Raw genomic sequence first — 26,473 nt, forward strand, 5'->3', positions numbered from 1 at the left:
TGGGTTCTCACAGCACCTGCGTACGACCTAACCCTAACCACCCAACTCCAGCTCCATCTCCATTTTTCACATGGGAGACACACCTATCTACCCTTCAGAAACTGATGCCCCAACTCTTGAAACTTCTAGAACCCTGAGGCCTCTGTCTAACCCCATGATAGGAGATTGTGGCTGCAAGCCCAAGCAAAGAAATCTGAGACCAGATACCAAAAACCAAAACCAAGTTACATTTATTGATGGGGCCCACCCCTGCCATCCAGGGGGGAAGGAGGTCCCCAAGGAGCCCCCTGGGACAAAATAGAAATGGCGGGTAGGGCCTATAAGGAAAGAACGTCTCTGAGGTCCTTGCGTTTTTTTTTTTGTTTGTTTGTTTGTTTTGTCTTTTTTTTTTTTTTTTTTTTTTTTTTTTATAAAATGAGAGTCCTTCGTGCGGGGCCTCCCAGCTGTCCAATCCTTGAACTGGATGGAGTACAGTCACCCAAGGTGTGACCTCAGACCCTCACCCAGCAGACTGCCCGAGCCCCTGGACCTTGGTCCCAGGCAGGGGCACTGGGCAGAAGCCGAGGCCGGCAGTGGGCAAGGGGCTGCTGCCCCATCACACGCTCATGGTCATCCCGGGCGAGTACTGCGGAGAGACGAGGGGGTGGCGCGCGGAGGCGGGCTCAGCTCCGGCCTAGGCTGGGACCCGCCCCCCAGGGGAGAGTGGGGGGCGGGGCGGAGGGAGGGGAAGAGACAGGTGGTGATGCATGGGGAGGCCGCCCTGGGGTGCGGGTCCCAGAGTGGGGTTGGGACTGGGGGCGGGCTGGTGAGATTAGGGCGGGAGTGGGGGGGGTAGGGGGGAGAGGGAGGGGAAGGATGCCGCGGCCGCCCCCCCACCTGGCCCGCCGCGGTCACGGTCTTGCTCTGGCCCCCCGGCCGCCCCGCCGGGGCCTGCCCGCCAGGCCCCTCCGGCCCGACGCCGCCGCGGGGGGGGAGTCGACGCAGTCGCTTACGCTTTCGCTCGGGAACGGGTGCAGGAAGGTCCCGGCGGCCGCCATCTCACCGTCGTCCCGCGGGGTGCCCGGGGCGTTGCTCAGGCCGGCCACGGCGCCGGGGGAGCTCTGGGGGCGGCTGTGGTCAGCGCAGTACTCCCCGCCCCGCGGGGCAGGCCCTGCCCACCCCTGCTCGGCCCAACCCGGACTAGGCCTCACAGCCCTAGCCAAGCTCGCACCCCCGCACCCCAGAAGCCCCAGGCCCCGCCCCACGCAGGAGCGCGGCTCCTCACCTTCGGCAACCCGTCCATATCGCCCGAGCCTGCGGACGACACACCGTGGACCGCAGCTCAGATGCGCCTGCGCCAGGCCCATACCAACACCCTCCCCTCCCCCAGCCCCAGGGTCACCCGTACCTCCCCGAACTTGTCCCGCCCTGTCCCTAGGACTTTGCCCACTGGTGCACCGCTGGGGGTCCCAGATGGAGGGTCCAGACGGGGGTCAGTGATGGCACACTGGGTTTAGTTATTGGAACCTCCTCCCCTACCCCCAATCGCGGCCCCTCCACCAGGGACACCACCAGAGAAACGAGGGAGACGGGCAGGACCAACCACCAGGGGGCGCAAAAGGCCCGTGAGGTAGCGGTGTTGGGGCATTGGGGGGGCGGGTGTCTGCGGACGCCCACTCACCCAGGGATCCATTCACGTGGTGAGGCTCCATCGCACTCATGGCCGCCATGGGGCCCTCTGGACCAGGACCGAGCGGGAACTGCGGGCGGAGGGGCAGCGTGGGACTCGAGTCACCCCATCCCCCGCAGGGCCACCGCCTTCCGCTGCCCCACCCTGTAACCCCTACTCACATTAGCCCTGCCGGCACCCGGGCCAATGGGGTTCATGATAGTGTACATGTTCTCGCTGGAGTTGGTAGAGTCTAGGGAAGATATTGGTGCATGAGGTGATGGGGGGCGGTGAGGGTTTCTCCAGGCAAGCACACCCCTCCCTGGACCCCACCCAGGCTGTAGTACCTCCAGGACTGGGCATGATGGGTGTTCCAGGGGGCCCACCTCCTCCTGGGGGTCCCTGCACAAGGAAGGAGACAGAGCAGGTGAGAAAGAGCCCCCATCTGCCACCCAGCACCCCTGCCCCCTGGCTCAAGTGGCCCAGCCACAGCCTCACTCACCGAGTAGCTGCCGGGGGAGGAGGAGGAATAGGGAATCTGGGGAGAGCGGCAGCCATGAGCAGTCGGCCCACTGCACCCCCACCCTGATGACCCATCCCCCACCCTCCCCTGGCCGGCCAGCCTGCCACTCACCGAGTTTCCACTGGGGCTAGCCCACGGGCCTCGCACTCCAGGGCCCCTGGAAGAAACAGTGGGTGGACCCTGGGGTGGGGCCAGGTGGTGCACAGCCCCCACTACACACTCTGTGACATTCCCCCCCACCCCATGTACCCTTCAAACAGGCCCGCAGAGCAGCAGACACTGGCTGAGATGGTAATGCATCCCTGGATGGATTCTGGTCAACCTGCAAATCCCATCCTATCACTCACTGGCCTTTGGGCCTCAGTTTCCCCACCCAACAGCAGAGCAAACCAGCAGAACTGTAGTGCAGACTGAGTCTGCCTCAGCAGAGCGAGCCTACGAAGCTGAATGGTGGCCCACATGGGCACACTCCAGGGGTCTCTCTCCGGGCCTTACATGTTCATGGTGGGCAGGCCTGGGCCGGCGAGGGAGTTGGGTGGGGGCCGCATGCCACCTCCATAACTCTGGAAAAGCAAAAGGGCTGTGAGTGCAGGCCAAGGTGTTGGGGGAAGCCCCTGACGTGCACCTCCTCTCCTGGACCCAGCCCTCACCTGGGGTCCAACGCTGGCCATGCCCCGTGGAGGTGTCACTCTCTGCATCGGGCCCATGCTTGGATGCCCTGAGGCGGGGACAGAAGGAAGAGGGCTCAGGCCAGTAACACTCCCCCGTGCGCACATGGGTTGGATGGGGGCGGTTCTGCACCAGGAGGTGGCAGGGACATGGAGCTTGGAGCTGGGGTCCTACTGGGTGGGGAGCGGCAGCAGCTGGAGCTTCTGTACTCACCCTGAGCTCTCGGGGAGGGTTCCATGGTGCCAGGGAGGAGGGGCTGGGAGCCAGGGAGGCCCACAGGAGGCTGCGGAGGGGGTGTGGCAGCACTGAGAGTGGGTACCCCCACCCTGGCCCAACTCCTGCCCCCCCTCCCCTCATCCCTCTCTCACCTGACTCGGCATCCGCAGGGTGGGCCGGGGGCCCCCTGGGAACCGCGGTGACATGAAGGGCTGGAAGAGGTGGGCCGGGGATCAGCACCTCCCACCACCCACTCACCCCCCAAAGCTACCCCGTCCCTGCGGCGCCCGGGCCCCCAGCCTGGACAGCCCCCTCCTCCAGGACCAGCCAGCAAACCGCAGCCAGCCAGTGCCTGGTGCATGAGTGCGGTGGGGCCAGGGGGCTCGAGTTGCTGGGATGTGCGTGTGTGGAGGGACAGGGCGTCATAGGTCCTTACCTGAACATGAGGCCCCATCATGGGGGCGTTGGGGTTGTGGGGGGGCTGCTGGGAGCCGAGGGGGCCCTAGGAGGACAGAACCAGGTGGGTTGGGAGGAGCGAGGTCCACTGAAGCTTCACTGTTTTCTCTTTGGCCCTGCTGGGCCTGGCCATAGAGGGTGGCCGTGAAGGCGGGCACCGTGGAGGTGAGGGTGGGCCTGCCCTGCACTTCCCGGAGTGGAAAACGGGGTTTGGGGTGAGGGACTCTAGGGGACCAGTCATGGGCAAGCTGCATGGCTCCGAGAGCCATGCTCTGAGGCCCTTAGCAACCAAGCACGCACAGGCCAACCACATGGAGACCCGGCAGGAGGCCCTCTCCTGCCGCAGGCCCAGCCCAAACAGCCCACCCTGCCGGCGCCACTGAGACCTGCAAGCAAATAATCCACCTACCCACCTGGCGGGGCCTCTCCCCACATAGCACTCACCCACCCCCATCATCGCCCACACCTGTCACCCTCCAACACATGCCCACTTGAGTTGGAGTGGGGGGTGGGGCACCAGTCCTGGCTGTACCTGGAAGAATCCGGGTGCCATGGGGCCCGCTGCCATTGCGTCATTGGGGGCCATGCTCCCCATCACAGGACTGGGAGCCGCTACAGCGCTCTGTGAGGGGTGGGAGGAGACCAGGGAGACCAGGTCAGGTCACTTCCTACTTCAGTGTCCCCTCCTCTCGGCAAGCAGCCCACTCCACAGAACAAGGGACCTGGCCCATGTGATCCTCTGCCCCTGTGAGGATGCCTGCAGGCTTCTCTGGATGAAGGAAGAGCAGCCTCCCGGCTCTGTCCTGGTTTTAGAAACCCTAACTCAGCCTCCTCCTGAGATGTGCTGTGTGGACACAGGCTGTGTCCCTCTGCTGTACCCAAGACACTGGAGGTAATCGAGACCCTGCCAGGCACAGTCCACAGCCCAGGAAGGAGGCCAGAGACCTGAGGATCCCACCCTCAAGGAGTCAGTCCCAAGCCAGAGGATTCTGGGGGTCTGAAAATGCCAGGACTCCAGTGAGCATGTGCTTCCTGCATCCGGCACAGGCTTGTTCTTTCCATCGGAACCTCACCTTAGACTAGTGAGAGAATTGTCCCGGATTCCAGGCCCATCCCAACAGGCCCTATGTCCTCCTGGCTGGAAAGGCAGGTTAGCTGGACTCCCAGTTGGACACAAGACACCCCAAACACACAAAAATCAATTGGCAGCTTCAAGAGGAAACTCCCTCCCAGAGGGCTCCTCCCTAGAGCTGCTGTGCAGACCACTCCTCCTCCTCGTCCAGTAGGGAGTGGAAGGAAGAGCAGGACTACTGGGGTGGGGTCTCCAGGCTCCCAACCTCTCTTCAGTTGGAGGAGGGGAGAAGACCGGGTGCTAGACAGGGGAGTTCCCATGTCAGCAGAGGGTGGAGATGCTGGTGGCAGGCCAGAGCTGGCAGGGGGACAGGCTGACAGGCCACTTCCTCTGGTAGGTTCCAAGTCCCAGACCTGTCTGCCTTTGGGAACAGAGCAGGGAGGAGGGAAATGGAGGCCTAGTCTACAGCACAGAGGGGACACATCAAAGGATAGGGAAGGAGGACAACTCTGCAAGGACTGAGTAAAGAGAGTACTTCCTTGGGGGCCCCTTGACTCTTAACTGTCTGGACCATCTACCCCCACTCCACCCCTGACAGGATTCAAGAGGAAGGGTACGGTCTGTGTGGGTCACTGCTATCCCTGGGACTGGCACAGGCTATCACCCAGGGATGCTCAGGAATTTGCGAAACTGTAGCCACTTAGGCTCAGAGAAGTTAAGCATTTTGCCCACAGTCACACAGCATTTCCTAGCCCACAGAAGTGGGGAGAGGGTCCCTTGGCTAGGTCAGAGCAGGACCCCTGAAGACATACCCTTCCCCTTGGGTACTGCAAGCTGCCTCCTCTTCCTGCCCCTTCTCAAAGATCAGCCTCTGAAGGACTCCTGCCCAGGCCCCAACCTGGGCCGGAGGCTTGGGCGGGCACCTCCCAAGGCCTACAGTGATTGAAAACATTCCCAGGGCCCAGCACCAACATTTTGAAAGTCCAAGAGACGCTAAGAGTAAGGGATAGGGACGCCTGGGTGGCTCAGCGGTTGAGTGCCTGCCTTTGGCCCAGGGCATGATCTTGGGGTCCCGGGATTGAGTCCCGCATCAGGCTCCCTGCATTGAGCCTGCTTCTCCCTCCGCTTGTGTCTCTGCCTCTCTCTGTGTGTCTCTCAAGAATAAATAAAATCTTGAAAAAAAAAAAAGAGTAGGGGATAAAGCTCTCACCCTGCCCCCTCCAAACTGCCAGGTTCCCCCTACCTCCATCTCATCCCCTCAACAGACACACAGCCTGACACCTAGAGCAGCTATTCGTGCCTGCCTCAGTGGCTGGAGGAGGTACTTCTGAGCTCTCGGTCTGTCCACTCCCCCCAACCTACCGCAGGGAGGGTGGGAGAGGAGTCCCCCCGCCCCTTTCAAGCCACAACAGGCGCCAAAGCATTTCCTGGTGGGGAGGGGGGGCAGCTGCTCTCTGGGTTGCCTACAAGGTGTGGGGGCAGGGAGAAGATAAGGCACCCCTCAGCCTCTGCAGCTCCCCAACTCTAGGCCCAGAAGGGTTAATACCCGGCGGGCGCACCCTCCCTGGCGGGTGGCCCGAGCTAGACCCCCCACGTCAATCATCCACCCCGGAGACGCCCTGGCCCCTCCCGCGTTGCTATGACGACGGGTTGGGCGCCCGAGCGTTTCCTGGAGACGCTGAGGTCGGCTGTGGAGCCAGGAGGGGCAAACTGAGCCCCCACTCCGAGGCCTTCCCCCCCTACACCCACAGGCGAGGCAAGCACGGCGCTCCCCCCACGTCAGAGCAGCTGCCGGGCAGGATGTGCGCCCGCAGCCTCAGGGAACCCGTCATCCTGGGGCCAGGGCCCTCCCCCCCCACCCCCGCCCCCAACGCCTGCTGGGCCCACACCGGCTCCCCGATGCACTCCGCTGCCATGGTAACCGGCGCGCTCTCGGGAAGCGCGCCCCCGTCAATGTGAAGAACTCAGCGCTCGCCTTCCTGCCCTCCCCAGAGGGGCCCGAGAGGCCGCTAGAGGCCGCGGCAGGGGTGGGGAGGGAAGGGGGCGCTGCACAGGCTGGGAGGGGCTAAGGCTTGACTGGGAGTGAGTACCCATGCGGAGTCACTCCGCACGCACGCAGCTCCAGACACCCCTGGAGCCGCAGTTCTGGCAGGAGAGGGACAGAGGGATGGCACACGGGCAGTGGGACCCGACAGGGACCAACAGTGTGTCCCCGGCAACCCTGCACAGCGTACATTTGCAGAGGGACTGAAACCCCGAAAACCCAGCTCTTGAGAGCTGCACCCCAGCTCTACAGAGGCCTTCCCTTGCAGGGTGGGGGAGCCTTAGGTGGGGAGGCGGTGCGTGACCTTGGCCAACTGCAGAGTGAGATGGGGACAGCCAAGCCCGGGAGGCCTGAGGGGGCCCAGCGGGGTGCAGACAAAAAATGCTGTAGGAGAGTGGGTGCACCAGGGGGAGGGGAACTCCTGGAGAGCTGCACCACCCCTGGACTCCAGCTGAGCTGCTGCTTTCCCCCACCACCCCAGTGAGCCCAGAGCCCCCAAGCCCTTCCTGTCCAGCCAGAGACTTCTCTGAGAAGCCAGGGGGCCAAGCCCCACAGCCAGGACCAGGAGGATAAAGGCAGGGGCGGCCATCTGCTCCCCTGACAAGATGCCACCAGCCCTTTCATGTTATCCTCTCTCCTCTCCAGACAGGCCCCTGACTTCCAGTCATCTTTGGCCAAACTGAGGCCAAAGAGGTAGGGGTCAACAGCCCGTCACCAAAGTCAGGAAGTGTGCCCAGGGCTGGGCCTCTATTGCTCAAGGGTACACCTGCCAGTTAGCCAACCTCCCCCTACCACCCCCCCACCCCACCCCACTCCACCCCCGCCTGGGTCAGAAAGGCTGGAGTAGGAGGGGACTGGCAGTGGTGGCCCCAACCCCCAACACATACACCCAGCTGGGCAGATGGGAAGGTAGGAGTTCCTGGTTCCCCCAGGGATTCAGATGAAGAGGAGGAGAGGTGGGGGCTGGCCTCAGGAAGGTGCAGGGAAGAGGGGGGAGCGGGGCTGTGGCTCAGGAGCTGGGTGCAATGGAAGGAGCCTCCCCCACCCTGTGAGTGATCCTAGACTGAGTAGAGGGCACAGGGACTCCCTAGAAGTGGCCAACATCCTAGATCAAACCCCAATGCCAGACCCACCTGCCCACCCAAGCCAGCCTCAGGCCATGCAGGCCCCCAAGACCACAGGCCCAGAAACCGGCCCATGCCCATGAGCCCTGGGCCGGATCCCTGGGGCAGGGACTCACGTAGTCCTGGAAGGCCTTGGCCTCATTTGAGTGCTCACACGCCTCTCTGCGGTCGGGTGCTGCACAGTACAAGTCCCAGAACACGCTGTGGGCGGCAGGGGTGGGGGGACGATGGTTTCCCCATGCGTCCCCACCCAGCCCCCCTCCATGGCCCACCCTGGCCAGCCCCACACGCACCACCACCAGGAATGCAGGAAGCCTGGGGGCTCCCCCAGCGTAATGTTCTTCTCCCATCGGATCTGCAGGGGAAAGGCAATACAGTGAGGGGGACCGTTGCCTGGCCCTGCCTGACCTCTTCCAACCTGAAGCAGCTCCAGCCCAGCCTGGCGCCTGGGGAGCAGGGAACCAATAGCCTGAGCAAGGGTGCTGGGCGGGGGATAACTGGGTAAAGGGTGGAGAAGTAGGCACAGATCCTTGGATGCCTAGACAGATGCCCCAACACCAGCCCACGGGCCCTGACCCGGCCCAGCCCTCAGTTCCCTGGGCCAGCAGAGGGACAACGCAACCCCACCACTGGAGCCCCAATGGGAAGAAGGTGGAGAGGACGCCAGGTATGGGGAGTAAGGAAGGGCCCAGCTGGGGCAGGGGGAGCTCTGCCTGGCAAGGCTGGCTTACCTCAGACAGAAAGGTCTGGGCTGACTTCTGGGCACCGACGTGCAGCAGGTACTCGTACACATAGAGCGCCAACCTGCAGGCAGGCAGGGTGGGGGCTGGCTCAGGCTCTCCAGAGCCTGCAGCCATCCCTGCAGCCCCTCTCCAAGAGTCCCTGGGAGAGGCCTCCATAAGCCCTTTGTGATACCAACCCCAGCCTCACTCACTGCCCCCCACTGGTTCCCCAACCCCCCACATCTCTCCCACCCTGATATGATGGCTTCACCAGTTGCTGACTCGCCAACTCCTACATATCCATCAATACCCAGCCTGCAGGCCCTTCCTCTAGGCAGCACTCCCAACAGTCCCTGCCCTGACTTGTAAGCCAAATTCTGCTCAGTTCAACAACTCGTGGACCAAGTCCTGGCCCCATTCTGCCAATGATGAGACCCCAGAATAGCCTCTGTCCCTGGGAGGTCTTCTGGCCAGAAGACAGACTCTTGGATGTCACTCCAGACTGGGCCCTGGATGGGATCTCTCAGTGGGTACCCTAGACCATGTGGCCAGGGCTCAATACCTAATTTCCTTCCAGTCTTGTCTGCTAGGGAAAGAAAGGGACCTTCTAGCCTGAAGTCTTCCTCCTCCAGGTGTCCCTGGACCCCCACTCTTTCTCAAGATCAGCACCCATCCACGACTGGTGGCCATGACCTATCTATACCAGCCCTCCAGGGGGAGTCTGGAGAAGTAAGGGTAGGTGAGGGACAGGGGGGCCTGCAGTGCCACTCGGCTGCCATGGCACTACTTCGTGGAAACACAGTGCCCAGTACTCCTGGATGCACCAACTTGGCTGCTGCAGGCCCCAAGAACACAGGCCACCTTCCAACCAGCAGTGTCCTCCGCAGGCCACAAAGGGAGGCCGGCCCCTCTACACCACCTTCAGAGCCTCTTCATCCTCAGCCCCCATGCCCCCTCTCATCAGTCTTCTCTACCAGCAAGCAGAGAAACAACTTCCTACCTCCTGGGGTCACCCATTTCCCATTCATCCATTTCACAGTTACCAGCCCCTTCCAGTGCTATCTAGGCCCTAGGTAGGGGCTGGGGGAGGATTGGGTCTAGATCCAAGACTGGGGTGGGGGGGCTCCCCAAGGGCTGGCCTGAGCTGGAAGCCCTTTCAGTACGCCTCCCTGCTCAGCTGGCTACCCTTCCCTGGCTGAGGGCCCCATCCTAAAATAACCCGGCTTTGACTCATGTTCCTGTTCTCTCCCACCTTCCCAGCCAGACTTCTTGATCCTCACATACCCGCCCCCTATCAGATCACCTCCATTCTGCAGCTCCTCTCAGACCTCACTGAGGCAGTTCCAGCCATTCTGTCCTGGCCCCTGCACCCTGCTCCACCCCATGGGTTCTGTCCTTACACTGGATCCCCTTCCTTCACCCATCCATTTTCATTCATTCAACATTAGCCCAGCACCTCTTTGTGCAGTGAACACAAAAGATGCTTGTACCCCTGGAGGGTCCCTGCTTGCAGGGAGACAGGGAAGCAATAGTAGGAAGCAGCTGAGTTCCCTGGTGGGCTGGAAGGTAGTCCATGCTAGGGAAGGACAAGAGGCGGGCATCGGAGGGACTGGGCAGGACAGCTGTCCCACCTCACACCACACCAAAGGAGTTGTGACAGCCCCCAACAGGGACAGGGTATACAGGGGTATAGCCCACCGTGGACACGCTGCTCCAGGTGTGGGTCTTCCTGAAGACTGGCTGTGGATTCCGCCAAGTCATCACACCCCTCTCAGCCTTCCCAGCCCCGTGACCTCCAGGTTTACCTCCTTTACCTGTCCAACTCACTCCTATCATTCTCTTCCTTCCCAGATGCTTCCTGAGCCTTTGAGTAGTCTGCATATGCCAGCCCCACATCCATCAAAGAAGGAACAAACTCGAAAAGCCAATGGGCTGGAGCAGAGCCAACAGGCACAGGCCTGCCCACCAACCCAGGCAAGGAGAGAGGCTGAGAGAGGTCTGGCCAGGCCCTCACTCATATTGGGGGTCACTGCAGGAAGCAGGAAAGTCTGGGGGTGAGATGCTTGGAGTTAAGGGAGCGAGATGGGACGGGGATCCAGGTAGGTAGGGGTAAGAATAGGGACAGGGAGGCTGCAGTCTTGCCCTGGGGGCATTCTGGCTCGAAGAGCTTGGACACTGCCAGCCATCAGGTCCTCCCACATCTCCCCTTTGCCCCCCCCGCCCCCGATTGTTCAGTGGTGGTATCTGACCCAGGATGCAGGTCCAGGACCCTAGCCCTGCCTGCTCCCCTCACCCCTCCCACTAGCTCAGCCCTTAGGCCTTCACTTCTCTAGGTGGCCTCCTTTCCCTTTTAATGACATCTGTATGCAGCTGCCCATGGGGTGCACCAGCCTGGCCCCCCCAACCTAGGGGTTCACAAGACATCTAATGGCCCAGCCTTAATAGGCTCCCCACCCAGGTTTTTCATTTCCCACCTCCCCTGCCCCCAATCCCCCAAGACCTGACTTGGGTAGTCTGGCCTTGACTCATAAAGGTACACAGGTTTGTGAATATGCACCCATCCATCCCTCTGAGCTCACTGCACTTACAGAATTTAGGGAAAAAAAACTTAAGGAAAATGCTCTCTCTTCTACTTTGGAGCCTTCTTCCCACCTCCTCTACCACACTTGGTCCAGGCCACTACCACCTCTTACCTGGATTTCTACAGGGCTCCCCCAAGGGCTGCTTCCTCCCCAGCCCAGCCTCTAGAGTCTACACACACACCCTATAGCACTCCTCCTTCATTCCCTCCAATGCCCCAACACATGCACACTGGGCATCCTTGACCCCAGGGCCATTGCACATGGTGTCCCCCCAGCTGGGGCACTTCCACCTAGAGACCTATATGGTTCAAATATCACCTGTCACAGTCTTCTCTGTCACACCTAACCTCCTTCTTCCCCATCCACCCCCCAATCAACTTATTTATCTCCTTCTGACACATCTCTCTGCTCAATGCCTGTAGCTCCTTCTGGAATATAGCTTTGGGAGAGCAGGGACTTGGTGTCTTTCATTCACTACTGAGCTTACATACAACAGAGCCCAGGGCATTCTGGGCCCCTAGCTACCCCAAATGAATGAATAAACCAACACTGGGACTCCTTCCTGCAACGTCAGGAGGATTAACACAGGCAGTCTCGTAAGCACCAATAAAAGTTAGCTTAGTATTTTGATGTTAAAGGATTTGGGGTTTTATCCCCAAAGCAAAGAGGAGCCAGAGAAGATTTTAAGTTTTTCTGATTTCTCTTATGTGTTCGTACTTTAATTTTTACCAGGATAGAGTCTCAGGGAAGAATTGTGAGCTATTTTTGAGTGAAAAATTCTGAAGCCTGGACATCTGGCCATGTTGTTTTGAGACCTTCCAGGTACTACCTCATGCAGGGCTTCCAGCTTGAGGTGTCACCGTCCAGGCCCTGATCTCAGTTACAGGGAAGGGCCTGGGCCCTGGATCCAAATCCTGGCATCCCCATCCCTAACCAGGTTGGCAAATGACCTGCAGAACAAAGAGCGTGCTCACGGGAGGGGTTTCTGCTGTAGGGGGGCAGGTGGATGGAAGGAACAAGTGACCTAGAGGATACGGAGTCCCCAGACCCCAAGTGCTCACAGGAAGAAATGCACATGGGGCTGTTCAGGTGACATGCTGGTACGTCAGAGGCTTGTAGACTACAATACGGCACCACCACTGTAATCACAAAGAACTGTGGTAGGTAATGGATGCTCTGAGCACAGCACAGCATCCTCCTCCCCATTAAAGCCCCTGGACTTGCTGCTGGGGGCTGGGAGAAACCCCCTATCAGAGCTTTGTATCACTCCTCCACAGAGGATTGCTCCAGCCCACACATTTTTCACCCTTCCCCCCACCCCCCAAGGCCAGGCCTTCAGGTATCTCTCACCAGGGTGGTGACCACCCTCCTCACCATCTGCCCGGCAGCCTCCATGCTTGTTACAGCCCTTCTCTCAGCCAGTGGCCAGGGTGATGATCCTCACAAATTCCACCTCTGTCTTCCTCCTCCTCCTGTTCCTTCCCTCTTCTTGGAAGCTCCCCTGTGTCCACTGGCTCTGCTTAGCCTCTGGGACTTAGTTCCTTTCTCAAGAACCTCTTGCCCATCTGCCCTTCAAACAAGGCTGCACACAGCCACACCTGGAAGCCCCGCAAGAGCCAGAGCAAACACAAGGTGATTCCCTCATCTGCTGGGCTAAGGAAGAAACTATCCGCGGTCACATGCCCCATCTCAAAACCAATCCCAGGAACAAACACAAGACACCCAGTGACACCAACCATGGTTGTCATTAACGGAACGGCAGCACTTCACGTTGGCAGAACCTCTGGGGCCACAGGGGAAGGATATAAAGGGGACAAAGGGGCCTTCGACTATCCCAGCCAGCTTCGTCCCCTTATTTAAAAAGCCCTGAAACCAAGGACCAAATGCAGTGCTAGTTAGTTCTGGGTGATAGGTGTCCTCCAGGCTGCCCTGTAGGCTGGGAGTGTTTATTATTGGATCCACCATCCACACACCCAGCAGGTACTCAGTCCATTTCTGGGGCAGGCTGTCCCAGACCTAGAGTAGAGATGAGCAAGAAGTGGGCTCAGGACAGGGACCTGAGAGGGAAGAAGAGGAGGAGGAGGCAGGTCTGTGAGCAGGGAAGAAAAACACAGAAGCAGAGAGCTCAGGACCTGAGCAATGTAACCCCCCCACACACACGCCCATTTCACGGAGGAGGAAACCGAGGCCCAGAGGCAGGAAGTGGCTGGGGTGGTGGCTGCCTATGTGGGGTGCTCTACCTGTAGCCTTTCACCCAGTCCTTGTGAGAATCCTCCAAGGCCGGTTGTCCGTATCTCAGAAACCAATGCTCAAAGCAACCCACGGACCTCTTCAGTGTGCCCACCCCCATCTCCGCCTTCTGAGAGAGCTCTCCGGTTCCCCAGACCCTGAAACCTCAGCAGATCGCTTCCTCCCCAGGGCCCGGGTACCCCCGAGTATTGAAAGAGGGGACGTGGCCATCTGGTGTCCTCCAAACTTTCTTTAGCACCAGGACCCTATCTCCAAACCAAGGCTTAGAGGGGACCCTCTATAAGAAATGGACGAGCACAGGACAAATCTGGCCATCAAAGGGACTGGGAATGAGACACGATGGGGCCTTTAAACTCCGCGTGAGGTGTTTTCGCAGATCCCGGGGTCCTCCCACTGGGAGCCCCACCCAGCTGCCCTGCGCGCGCGGAGCTGAGGCTAGCACCCTTCAGGCCCTCTCCTCTCTCTAGCTCTTCCTGACAGGCAGGGGTCCCCGACTGGTCAGCCTCGCCCGCCCCGGAAACTTCCCTGGAGAATGTGGGAAACCGCTCAGTGCGCGACCTCGCGCGCACGCGCGACCGCAAACTCGCGCATCCAAGTCTCGACCGTCGGGGAGGTCCCGCTCGGGTCTCTCGCGCCCCCGCAAATGTCGCGACCCCTTGAGCCACTCGGGTCTCCCTAGCCCTCGAGTTTCACGCGCCCACTCAAATCTCGCAAACCTCGGGTCTCCCGCGCCCCTTCAACTCTCACGACCTCTGGGCTCTCGCGCACCCCCCCAAACCTCACGACTCCTTGCGCCCCTCAAGCTCCCGAAGTCTGACGCGCCCCTCAAATCTCGCGAACTCTTAAGCTCCTCACACCCCTCAGATCTAGCGCACTCCCACACAGGTCGCGACCCCTCGAGCCCCCTCGGGCTCGCGCGCCCCTCAAATCTCGCGCCCCTCGGGTCTCGCGCGCCCCCGTAAATCTCGCGACCCCTCGAGCGCTCGGGCCCCGCACGCCCTGCCCCCGCGCCCACGTGCCCCGCGCGGTGCCCGCCGGCACTGGGGCCCACGGAAGCTGCGCGGCCGCCGAGCCCCGCCCCCGGCTCCCGCGGCCTCGGCCCACCGACTCACTTCTCGCGGGCCTGGCTGTCGGAGGGCACGGCCGAGCCCTTGCCCCCCTTGGCGTACATGCTGCTCCGAGCCGCCGCCACCGCCGCCGCCGGGGCCCACACCTGTCAGGCGGCACCGCGGGCCGCGCTAGCGGTCGCCATAGCTACCCCGCGCCCCGGGCCTCACCGCCCCGAGCCCCGCGCGGGCACCGCGGGCATCGTCCGCGCGGGGGAGCTCCAGACGGCCAAGGCGGCGGCGGCGGCGGCGGCAGCGGCGGCAGCTCCAGCTTCAGCTCCAGCCACGGGTTTTATTTTCTTCCTCTCTTCCCTCAGCGCGGGCTGTTCCGGGAAGCGCGCGCCCCCTCCTCCCGCCGCGCGCGCCCCCGCCCGCCGCCTCCCTGCCGCCCGCGGGCGCCGCTCTTAAAGGGGCGATGGCGGGCGCGCGGATGGGTCCCGCTGTGGGGACCGTGGGCCGGGCGCGCACGCGCAGTGCCTGCCGCGGTGGGAGGGGCGCGGGGACACACACGCAGGCACGGGTGGGGACGGCCACCTGGGGACACACAGCAGGATACAGTTGATCACGGCTACACACACACTCCCCAGTTAGGACCAGCTGCCCAAATTGTACACCCAGGAACACAGCCACACACAGTTGCAGCTACAGTCTCGGACAGCGGACTCCACACACATAAATCCACATAGCTACTTGAACAACCAGTGAGAGTTCCATAAAGCAAAAAGCGGGGTGTATCACCCCGCAGCAGAACTACCCGACCCAACACACACACACACACACACACACACACACACACACACACACAGCTTGAGAGAGAACTACCGCACATACAGCTCACTCAGGGACACACCGTCATACACACAGACGTATACACAGTGGCTCGCAGAACAACAAAACACACCGACCACCATCACATAGACCTATAACCGCAGAGAGACACACGTAAGCTCAGCTGTGCTATAGCTTCCAACAAGCTGTGGAAAGAGCCCATGCAGCTACTTGCAGTCACCCTGGGGCACACCATGGCAGCCTGAACAGGGCTCCACACACAGCCCTGGGGTCTCACAGTGCCATAAATGTGTCAGTGTCACACAGTCACATGGCCTGTAGATACAGCTACACACACACACAACACACATATGCAACACAAAGACAACCACACAGGGAGTTCCTGGGATACCTGGGCCCCTCCCTGGGAGCCACCCTGCACTGCCCCACAGTCACACCCTGTGTCAATAGTAGTCGGTGGGTGATTGTTGACTGGGTCATTCCTGCTGCCACTTCTTGACTTCTGTGCTGCCACCTGTAAATTGGGTGCAGCCCACATTTAATCACCCCTCTGAAGGAGTCAAGACTGCAGGCAGTGGGTAACTCATTTCCCCTCCTGGGGTCCTTCTTCCAGGGAGTGTGAGATGGGGCAGACACTGAAGTAAGTGTTCCCGGGAGGGGTGGAGGAGGCCTGTGCACTGGACCTACTGGCAACCAGTAGGGAGAAGCAGTCCAGTTGTGACTCCAGGTCTGGATGTTTCTGTGAATATTTGCCATAGGTGTTCTTTTTTCCTGTACATGACTGCAAGTGTGTGTGTGTGTGTGTGTGTGTGTGTCTGTGAACACGCAGTTCCTGTGTGAGTGCATGGATACATCATTATGCGAGGGGTGGTGGTCCAGTGAAAGGTTGCTGCCTGAACAACTGGCCCTGGCTCTTCCGAGGTGGTTGTGTCCTTGGCAGTTGTGCGGGGCCGAATAACACCGTCACACGTGTTCACAAATGTGTATGCGTTTGCGTGCATGTGCACATGCCTGTGCCTCCACGCGTGGGTTGATTGCTAGCTCCCTGGGACCTGCGTTGTGTACTCTGGTTTCCTGTGTCGTGTGTGTCTGCGTGTGAGTGTCTAGATGGGAGTACCCTCTCCCACAGCCAGCTGACCCCGTGTTATACCTCCTTTCTTAGAGGCTGCGCCCCGCAGTGGGGATCCCCACCCCTCAGGCCTCCTGGCAGTCGGGAAGTGGGAGCCGCTAGGGTTCCAGACAGGCGGAGAGGAAGGGAAGGGCCAGGCTGGCCCCAGCCCCGCCTCCATCCCGAGGGGCCTCAGCCGGGGTTGGAGGGGGACGCCAGCCCTTCCCACTTCCTGTCCAGCCGGTCGTCCCCTCCCCCAGCTTCCTCTCCCGCTGGGGGCCCCCCCAGCCCGGAGCCGGGGTAGAGGAGGGGCCTGTGCCGCGAGCGAGTGGGGGTGCGGCCGGCGAGCTTCTGTAGGGCCTCTTGCTGGCGACTGCCAGCGCCCCGGACGCCACCAGCGGACGGACGTGGGCCTCCAGGGCACCCTCATGTAATACCCGCTCCCACCACCGCTCTCCAGCGCTCACTTTCAACGAGACACAGAGAAAGTGTGGCTCACCCAAGTCACACAGCGCATTGGTGACAACTGTGACACCCAGGCCCTGCAGATGTTCCTCCTGCTACCCCAGGCACCCCTTATTTATCTCCCAATGCTCCGTGGCTCCCCAGGTTCTGTGTGCCCTGCGCGGGTCCTTCGCCCTGAGCCGCGGCTCCTTGAGTCGTTGGGACTCTTCAACCTCCCCACAAACATTTACTGAGCGTCTGCTGGGTGCAGGGACCTGGGGACCCAGCCAGGACGCGTTGCTACTGCTTGCGAAGCAGAGATTCTGCTGGGGAAAGCTGACCGTCAAAAGCTGGCGAGTCAGGATAACCTCAGGGAGCACTACATGCTGGGCAGAGGGAGGGCTTCCCGGGGGAGGAGAGGACCCAGCGACGGCCGGCGAGTGGGCCCGGCTCCCAGAGCAGGGTGGAGGCGAGGGGAGAGGAGGGAGACGGAGGCGCGAGCTGCGAAGGGGGAGGCGCGGCCGGCTGGAGCGCCTAGCGCGGTTCTCATGGCAACCGAGACGATCTCCAAACACAGCCTCGGTGCCCGCGGAAAAGTCCGAGAGGAGCGAGCTCTGGGCCCCCCACGGCGTCAGGGAAGCTGAGCCGCAGGCACATCCAAACGGGGCGCACGCCTTGTAAAAGCCGAACCCGCAGAAGAGCCCCCACCCCGCACCCGTACGAGGGACGGGCACGGGGAGGGGAGTTTTGTTTTGTTTAACAAGGGGAGGGGTGGATCTGAAAGATCTGAAAACAAAATGTTCAGCCTGCAGTCACAGAAGTGCAAGGGCCCTGAGATGGGTGCGCGGTGAAGGTGCTGGAGGCAGAGCGAGGAGGGCCGTGCGGCTGGAGCAGGGGGAAGGGGAGCCGGATCACTCCCGAAGGGACGGGTTGAGATTTGTTCCAAGAGCAATAGAGTCACGGGAACGTGTGTAGCCCTGAGGGGCAGGATCTGCAACAGGATTTTAAGAAGCTCCATGGGGCTCCTGGGGAGATTAGGATGGCATGGGGGATGCAGGAGGTTGTCCCGGTAAGAGGCCCAAGTAGACAGGGGCTCTGGGCCTTAGCAGCCCCGGGGACTGATTAAGGGGCCCGGGTGGGGACCGCGAGCCGAGTAGGCTAAAGGGTCTCGGCTGGATCCCAGACCCGGATCTCTTCACCAGCTCCCGATCGCCCCTGTGTGGCTGCGCGGGCACTGCAGCCCTGAGCCGATTCTCGGCCTCGGGATTACCACCGGGTTGGGGCGGGGCCTGGGGAAGCCTGAAGCGGGCTGTGCTTGTAGGGCTGGGTCTTTTTTTTTTTTTTTTCCTGCGGGGGGTGGGGGGGAGGGGGAGGCTGTCCTTCCCACTTCCTTCCAGTCTTTCCAGTCTTCTTATCCACCCTTCACAGGCCCGCCTCACGGCCTTTGCCCTGGCTGTTCCTGCTGCCTGGAGGGCAGTTTGGCTCCTGGCCTGGCCTATACTAGTTCCTTCTTCTCCATCTTCTCCCTCCTTCCCTTTTCTCCTCTCCTCCCTTCTTCTTGCCTTCCTTGGCCATCTCCCCTGGATTACGGATTCTGCACTGGCCTTGGCTGGATTTGTCACTGTTACGATAAAATGATGCATCAGATAATTGGCTGGCAGCCTCCGCCTCCCATTGGATCTGTGCTCCCTGCGGACACAGCCCTGGCTGCCGGTGAATATGTTGCAGGAGTCGCTCGGAAGGCTGGTTTGGGTTTACCTCCCTACTGGAGATGGAAGCAGCACCCCCCCACCCCCGCCCCATTAAAGTGGCAGGCTTTGGGAGGGGCCGGGCTCCGGAGGGCGGCTCCTGCAGCCCCGCCCCAGCCGTGCGTGGGAGGCGGGCCACAGCTGGGAGCCGGGTCTGGGCCAGGAGATGTTTCCTCTCAGAAGCTGTAATTATGGGTAATTTTCTAACTGCAACACAAAAATTAAAACCCAAACAACACCGGGAGGGGAGAAGCCACAGCAGCCGGTGAGCGCTAGAGCTGGGGTGGGAGTTCTCGCAGAGACCTGGCGGGAGGAGCAAGGCCACCAACCCGGGAGTCCTGGGGATGGGGTGGGGGAGCCAAGGCTCGCTCAGATGGACTAAGCTCCTTGAAAAGGCAGCAACCCCTTGGAGTTTCAGTTTCCTCTATTCCAAGACCGATCACCTGGAGACAGAAGTCCCCAGATGGAGAATGAGCCTGGATGTGAATCGTGTTGTGCAGCCTGCTGCGGCCTGCGCTTGTGAGTCTTTGAGCGGGAGGCAGGCGACTGAACCTCCCAAGCTTGCAAAGCTGCGATGAACTCTAGGCGAGAGAAGGGACCCAGGACTGGGAGGAGGAGCCTCGACCAAGTCTACAGCTCCCCCCACAGCACCTGTGTCCATCCTCCATAAGGCTCAGCCTGAGCCGGTACCCTGCCCTGTTTCCAGGACTTTCTGTGGTCTCTTGTGCCCACAAAGTAAGTCCCTCCCCCTCCTGCCTACAGTTGAATTCCAAATCATTAGAAATTGGTGTGCTCAGCCCAGGATCAGATCATCCCTGGAAAAGCCACCGAGCAGCCTCATTGGAGAGGCAGCATATCTTCTCCACATGTTATAGAATGGGGAAACTGAGCCCTGAGAGGTACTGAGGTAGTCCCATAGGTGATCCAGAGGCAGCACTTCATCCCCTGGCATGCCTGCCCTGTCTGGGTCTGGGATACTCACTCTGGGAAATTGGAGGCATTTTTTGAAAACCTCAGGCCTGCTGGGAGGAGCAGGGAAGAAAGGAGTGGAGGAAAGGAGAGCCTGTAGCAGCTACAGAGAAAGTTCTGCAGATAAAACTGAGGCTCAGCACAGGGAAGCAACTTGCCTGAAGACACGGAGCAGAGAGTGGAGGACCAGGTCCCACTTTGGGGTGCATGGCAACATCTCTCCCTTACCTCTCCTTTCCAGACCTCTGATCTCTTCCTGTGGCAGAAGAGGCTCCATGGCACCTAAGGTCCCACTCTCTTTCTGGGCAGTAAAAGGAGTCTTTTCTTCCCCATTTGGGAGTCCCTCAGCTTAAGAACAACACTGCGGAATGAATGCTAAGGGGAACTTGGGTGCTTTCTGTGCATGATCCTGCTGCAAGCATCCAGCTCATTCCCACCCCAGGGCCTTTACATGCTGTTCTCCCTGCCTGGGACACCTTTCCCTCAGCCCTTCCCCATGGGTTGCTTCTCTTCATCCTTCAGGCCTGAGCTCCAGCAATGTCTTTTCAGAGAGGCCCTCCAACCTGGGTTGCGCTGGATTTTTCCTGAAAATTTTGTTTTTGCACATTGATTTCTTTCTTTAAAAAAAAATTATTTATTTATTCATGAGAGACATAGACAGAGGCAGAGACGCAGGCAGAAGGAGAAGCAGGCTCCATGCAGGGAGCTTGAGGCGGGACTCCATCCTTGGTCTCCAGGATCATGCCCTGGGCTGAAGGCGGTGCTAAACTGCTGAGCCACCTGGGCTGCCCTGCACATTGATTTCCCATGTCCCCAGTAATCCATGAGGTCTAGGAGGGCAGTGAATTTGTTTTTTGGTTTTGTTTATTTTTTTCTAAAGATTTTTATGTATTTGAGAGAGAGGGAGAGAGCACAAGCAGGGGAGCGGCAGAGGGAAAGGAAGAAGCAGGCTCCCCACTCAACAGGGACCCTGAAGTGGGGCTCAATCCCAGGATCCTGGGATCATGACCTGAGCAGGAGGCAGATACTTAACCGACTGAGTACCCAGGCATCCCAGGGCCAGGAATTTGAATATTTTGTACAGTGCAAAGAACAATGCTTGGCACACAGCAGGAGCTCGATAAATACCTGTTGCAAACCAAATGAATTAAAAATTACCACTGTCCCCTTTGTGCTGGGATCCGAGGCCTCCAGTGTCCCCAGGGGTCTCAGCCTGATTGTGACACAAACTGTCATTACCATCCTCCCTGGTGGAGTCTGGTGGTGTGAAGGGCCGGGAACCCCCAGGACTTGCAATCCCGAGTATGGCCACACGAGGACAGCAGAGACTCGCAGCACCAACTCCTGCGGGGTCCCTGCAGGCCTCGCCCTGGTGCCCCTTTGGAACAGCTCTTGAGACCTCCAGATTCAAGCTTCATTGTCAGCTTCTCTTGACCTTGCCCATGCTCCCCAAGTCGGCTTCCAGATATATATCTAAATTTTTATACGTTGCATTATTTCATAGTAAAAAAGGAGAAAAATAAAAAAATCACCCAGTCCCCCTACAACCCCCAAAACTTCCCATTTTGAACTCTGACCTGCACATCCTTTTTTTCCTCCCCTTTCTTTTCTGCATTTTTTTCCTCTTTGACTAACCTTTTTAAAACTGTGAACCACCCCGTCTTGCTCTTCAAATCTCCCACATTCTGTTTAACTTTTTCTCTCTTGAGCTATTATTTCCTAACCGCTTTTAAATTTGGTAATTTAGGGATGCCTGGGTGGCTCAGTGGTTCAGCATCTGCCTTTGGCTCTGGTCATGATGCCTGGGTTCCTGGGATTGAGTCCTACATTGGATTCCCCAGGGGGAGCCTGCTTCTCCCTCTGCCTTTGTCTCCACCTCTCTCTCTCTCTCTCTCTGTTTCTCATGAGTAAATAAATAAAATCTTTAAAAATAATAAAATAAGGGATCCCTGGGTGGCGCAGCGGTTTAGCGCCTGCCTTTGGCCCAGGGCGCGATCCTGGAGACCCGGGATCGAATCCCACGTCGGGCTCCCAGTGCATGGAGCCTGCTTCTCCCTCTGCCTATGTCTCTGCCTCTCTCTCTCTCTCTGTGTGAATATCATAAATAAATAAATAAATAAAATTAAAAAAAAAAATTAAAAAAAAAAAAATAAAAAAAAAAAAATAAAATAAATAAATAAATAATAAATAAATTTGGTAACTTACTGTTCGTGGTGCCCTCCCCCTGGAACATTAGCTCCTTAAGAGCAGGAGTGTTGCTGCATTCAGGAGGCACTCAGTAAATATTTGAGGAATGAATGAATTGTTACCAAAAACAAACAAAACCTAACAAATAAAACAAAATACCCTCCTTAGTCCACAGCCCCAGGCAATCACTATCATGAACACAAGTCCAAATCCATGTATCCAGGAGCCACATAGAGATTCATTGTGTGCCCTGGAATGGCTCTGCAGACCCTTCCAGAACGATGCAAATACATCTGGTGTTTGAGCATAGTGTAGCGTAATGGTCAACCACACAGATTCTGGGCCGACCCTCAGTTGCTGTTGAGCCTTGGGCAAGCTACTCAACCACACCATGCCTCAGTTTCCTTGCCTGTAAAATGAGGAGGGGTCTTATCAGTTCCTATGAACTGGTAATGACAGTTCCTATCTCAGGGGGCTATGGTGAAGATTACATCTCTCTCTAAGTTTATTTTTATTTTTTTTTAAGATTTTATTCATGAGTAATCAGAGACACCAGCAGAGGGAGAAGCAAGCTCCATGCAGGGAGCCTGATGTGGGACTCGATCCTGGGTGTCTCCAGGATCACACCCTGGGCTGAAGGCGGCACTAAACCGCTGAGCCACCGGGGCTGCCCCAAGTTTATTTTTTAAATTTATTTTCTTTTATAGTTAAGATTGTATTTATTCATGAGACACAGACAGGCAGAGACATAGGCAGAGGGAGAAGCAGGCTCCCTCTAGAGAGTTGGAGTTGGAACTCCATCCTAGGACTCCAGGATCACAACCAGAGCCAAAGGCAGATGCTCAACCACTGAGCCACCCAGGCGCCCCTCTTTAAATTTATTTTAAAAATTCTCTACACCCAATGTGGGGATCCAACTCATGACCCTGAGATCAAGAATTGCATGCTCTGGCTGCCTGGGTAGCTTAATCCATTTAGCCATGGGCTTTTGATTTTAGCTCAGGTCTCTATCTCAGGGTCCTGGGGATAGAGTCCGCCTTGGGCGCCCTGCTCAGAGGGAAGTCCAGGTCAGGATTCTCTCTCTCTCTCTCTTTCTGCTCCTCTCCCCTTTGCTGCGGGGGCTCTCTCTCTCTCTCTCTCTCTCTCTCTCTCTCTCTCAAATGAATGGGTAAATTAAAAAAAATAAAGAGTTGCATGTTCCACCCACTGAGCCAGCCCGGTGTCCCAGTCAGTCACTCTACCTATCTTCATTGGGGTCCCTGAGAAGCAGGCCTGAAGAACAGAATCCTAGAGCCTGTTTGCAGTGGGGGGCGGGGCGGGGGGGGGGACGGGGAATCACCCCTGGAAGCCCCGGTCGGGGTGAGCAGAGAGGAGGAGCCCTGCAGGGGGCGCCAGGCAGCAGGCTCCGAGGGCCAGGTCTCCTAGGGGGCCGGGGCGCCCGGAGCACCTCGGAGAGGTCCTACCTGAGGTGGGAGGCAGTGAGGCGTCCACAGGCAGCTCGCCTTCCGTCTGTGGTCGCGGGCTGCTCCCAGGGGAGCCCTGTGGGCGGGCAGCGTGGCGTCCCGCGGCCCCAGCAGCCCTCGGCTAAGCAGCCAGCAGGTGGACGTGCTCGGCGACGACCGCAGTGCTCGATGCCACGTTTGCTTTGCGCCACCCCCACCCGACGACACCCCGCGGACAACAGCGTTCAGCGGCTTCTAAAATTTTACTCTAACCGACGGGACCAAGTGACTTCAAACAGGGTCTTTCCGCACCATTAAAACTCCAGCCTTAACCTTCTGAAGTCAATGCTTGTGCCTCGATGGATCCGCGTTTACCCCTCTCCCCACCTCCTGCGTCTGAGCACCACCCCTCCCACCCCCCCACCTCCCCACCACCACCACCACCACCACCACCACCACCCACCACCCACCCACCCCCCCCCCCCCCCCCCCCCCCGTGCCAGGCACACACTCACGTTCACATCTGACTCTCAGCCCTTCTTCACAGCGGCCCCACAGAGTGGTTTTCATTGTCTCTGTTTTAGGGAGGAGGAAGCCAGGCCTAAAGAGATTAAGGTGGCCGTTCTGGGTCACGGGGAGGTGAAGGTGAGGCCTAGACCTCAGTGATCGCTGGCTGGATGCTCGCCTGGCTGGGGTGGCCGTGTCTGCCTACTGTCTGGGTACTTAGCCCGGCCTTGGCTTGTCACACCTGCCTCTGGTCCTGACCTGCTGGCTCCAGAGCCCCCTTGGACACCTTGAGATCCCCAGGCCTTTAGATCTGGGCCTCCTGGGCTGGGTTGGGCTGCCTGGCACCTTGCCCTCCCTCCTCTCCCAGGTGAGACAGGACCCTAAGGGCAGCCAGACTCCAGGCTGGGACAGAAGTCTGGCATTCAAAGGCTGCGCTTTGAAGCATGGGGAATGCAAATGGTAGGCAGGACAGGGCCTGGGGCCTGAGCCCCAAACCTCTGGCCCCACGGAGAATCAGGGCTCCAGAGAAGGGCAGATTAGGGATAAGTATGAGAGCTCAGGAACAGGAGGAGAGGTAGATGGTGGGGGAGGGCAAACCCTTGATCCCACTTCAGATCCCCAATCTTGGCAATACTGGGGGCAGGGGCAGGACTGAGGCCTCACCCAGTACAGGTGGGTACATGGGGGTCAGAGGGAGTTGGGCATATATGGCTATATTGAGGAGGTCATAGGTTGGTGGCCCTGAGTCTGGGTTATCCCAGGGAACTCTGTATTTCTATCTTTGTCTTTGTGGGATGGCTCCATGTTTTCATGGCTACTGGGGGTGGGGGGGTCTCTGAAGATCTCTGAAGGCCTCTGGGTAACCTGGGGGCTTGGGGATTCTGAGTTGTTCTAGACATCTCTGGGGATTTCTGAAGGTCTCTAGGTGGCCCTAAGGACCTCTGGAAGTCTCTGTGCTGAGGGACTGGCCCTGCCTGGGACTCAGGCTTGTTTCAGGCCCAGGCTCAAGAGCATGTCAGGCAGGATGGAGGGGGAGTATGGAGGTGTGCCCTCTGGAAGCTTCTGGTCCCCCTCAGGCAGTGAAGCCCCGGGTTTCTCTGCTTCCCATAGCCTGGACACGACCTGTTCAGGTGGCAGCTAGGATGGCCCAGACCCCAGGTCTTCCAGGTCCCGTGCTTCAGACCCCAATACCTTACCACATGCCAAGCATTTCCAAACCCCCAAACCCCAGGACCTAGGTCTCCCAAACTCCTGACCCCTCTAAATTTTCCAGATTCTGGGTCTCTCAGGTCCCCCAGACCACCTCCAGAACCCACTATCCCAGACCCCACGCCTACCTCCCTCCACCCCAAACACACACACACACACACACACACACACACAGACCGGGTGTCTGGCACTTCCTCATTTCCTCCTATTCTAAGAGACCTTAGGGCTGGATGCCACTAACTCCTCCCAGGGTGTGGGACATGGGGGATATCCACTCACACCCCAGCCTGAGGGTGGCTGCTGCTCCTCTGTTCCTCCTTTTTTTTTTAAGATTTTATTTATTTGAGAGAGATAGGGAGAGAGCAGGGGCAGGGAGGGAAGAAGAAGCAGGCTCCCTGCTGAGCAGGAAGCCTGGTGTGGGGCTCCATCCCAGGACACTGGATTCATGACCTGAGCCCAAGGCAGATGCTTAACCCACTGAGCCAGCCAGGCACCCCTGCCCCGTCCCTCTTATCCCAAAAGTCTTGTGTGGGCTTGTTGGTTGATTTCGGTGTTTTATTTTATTTTTTAAAGATTTTACTTATTTATTTGAGATAGAAAGGGAGAGTGCAAGCAGGGGGAGGCGGAGAGGGAGAAGCAGGCTCCCACTAGGCAAGGGAACCCAATACAGGGCTCGATCCCAGGACCCGCTTGGCTTCCCTCCACCTCGCACATATGCACAAACTTGAACTCTCTCTCCCAAATAAGTAAATAAAATCTTGAAAAAAGAAAAAAAAGAGTTGCCACCTTGCCTGCTTGCTTCTTGTTTTATTTTTCTCTGCATTACTTTTTCCACCTGCTCCATATTTTCTCGGTCGATCCTACACGTTGCCAACCTCTCCAACTGCTACGAGAACCCCACAAGCACAGGGATTTGGTCTGTTTTGTTCAGGGCTGTAGGCACAGCTCCCTGACCAGTCTCTGGCACACAGTAGCCACTTAATAAAGGTTTATGGAAAAAGATGAATGAGTTTTTCCTTATCAGTTCATAGAGATCTATCATTTTGTTTTTATGACTCTGAGGCATCCCCCAGGAAGGAGGAGCTGTTATTCATCTAACCAATCCCTTAGGTTGCTTGCCTTCCCCATCACCCCCATATCCCAACATGCAATGAATCATCTCTTAGCTCTGCCATCTTTTTGCCTTCCTTCCTGTTTTAAATTGTTCAAAATACACTTCGCACAAAATCTACCATTTTAGCCATTTTTGAGTGTACAATTCAGTGAGATTTTAGTACATTTACAGTGTTTTGCAAGCATCACCTACATCTAGTTCCAGAACATTTCCGTTGCCCCAAATGGAAACCCCATCCCCCTGAATAGGCCCTCCCCCCAGCTCCTGGCAACCACCAGTCAGCTTTCTATCTCTAAGGATTCACCTGTTCTGGACGTTTTATATCAGTAGAATCACAGGCTATGTGGCCTTTTGTGACTGGCTGCTTTCACTCTTCATGATGTTTTCAAAGTTCATCCACGATGTAGCTGGTATCAGGGCTTCGTTCCTTTCTATGGCTGAGTAACATTCTGCTGTATGGATGCGCTGCACTTTGTTTACCCACTGATTAGTTAGCTCATGCCCCTGCTGCCCTTGTCATTTTGTAAACATGAATTATTCAGGA

The 26,473-nt window shown here is 58.4% G+C and overlaps 1 protein-coding gene across 24 annotated transcripts; it reads right to left on the bottom strand.

The window, feature by feature from the left end:
• Positions 1–204: 204 nt before the first annotated feature.
• Positions 205–14,804, bottom strand: SSBP4 (single stranded DNA binding protein 4). Of its 24 annotated transcripts, none has more exons than XM_072786715.1 (18): positions 14,419–14,577; positions 8,484–8,556; positions 8,046–8,107; positions 7,869–7,953; positions 4,045–4,134; positions 3,493–3,558; positions 3,209–3,268; positions 3,054–3,123; positions 2,822–2,889; positions 2,667–2,734; positions 2,283–2,328; positions 2,151–2,186; positions 1,996–2,050; positions 1,831–1,901; positions 1,661–1,739; positions 1,265–1,293; positions 993–1,100; positions 205–625 (listed from the first exon to the last, which is right to left on the bottom strand). In XM_072786715.1, the coding sequence occupies exons 1-18, from the start codon at positions 14,475–14,477 to the stop codon at positions 596–598; spliced, it is 1,155 nt and encodes a 384-aa protein (XP_072642816.1). In that variant the 5' UTR covers positions 14,478–14,577; the 3' UTR covers positions 205–595. The 24 variants fall into 24 exon arrangements, with proteins under 24 accessions (XP_072642816.1, XP_072642804.1, XP_072642812.1 ...); XM_072786703.1 differs by lacking the exon at positions 14,419–14,577 and adding an exon at positions 13,297–13,716 and having other exon boundaries at positions 877–1,100; XM_072786711.1 differs by lacking the exon at positions 14,419–14,577 and adding an exon at positions 13,297–13,711.
• Between the last annotated feature and the right edge of the window lie 11,669 nt (positions 14,805–26,473).

The sequence above is a fragment of the Canis lupus genome, chromosome 19, assembly GCF_048164855.1.
Source record: "Canis lupus baileyi chromosome 19, mCanLup2.hap1, whole genome shotgun sequence".
In the NCBI taxonomy this organism is placed as follows: Eukaryota; Metazoa; Chordata; class Mammalia; order Carnivora; family Canidae; genus Canis; species Canis lupus.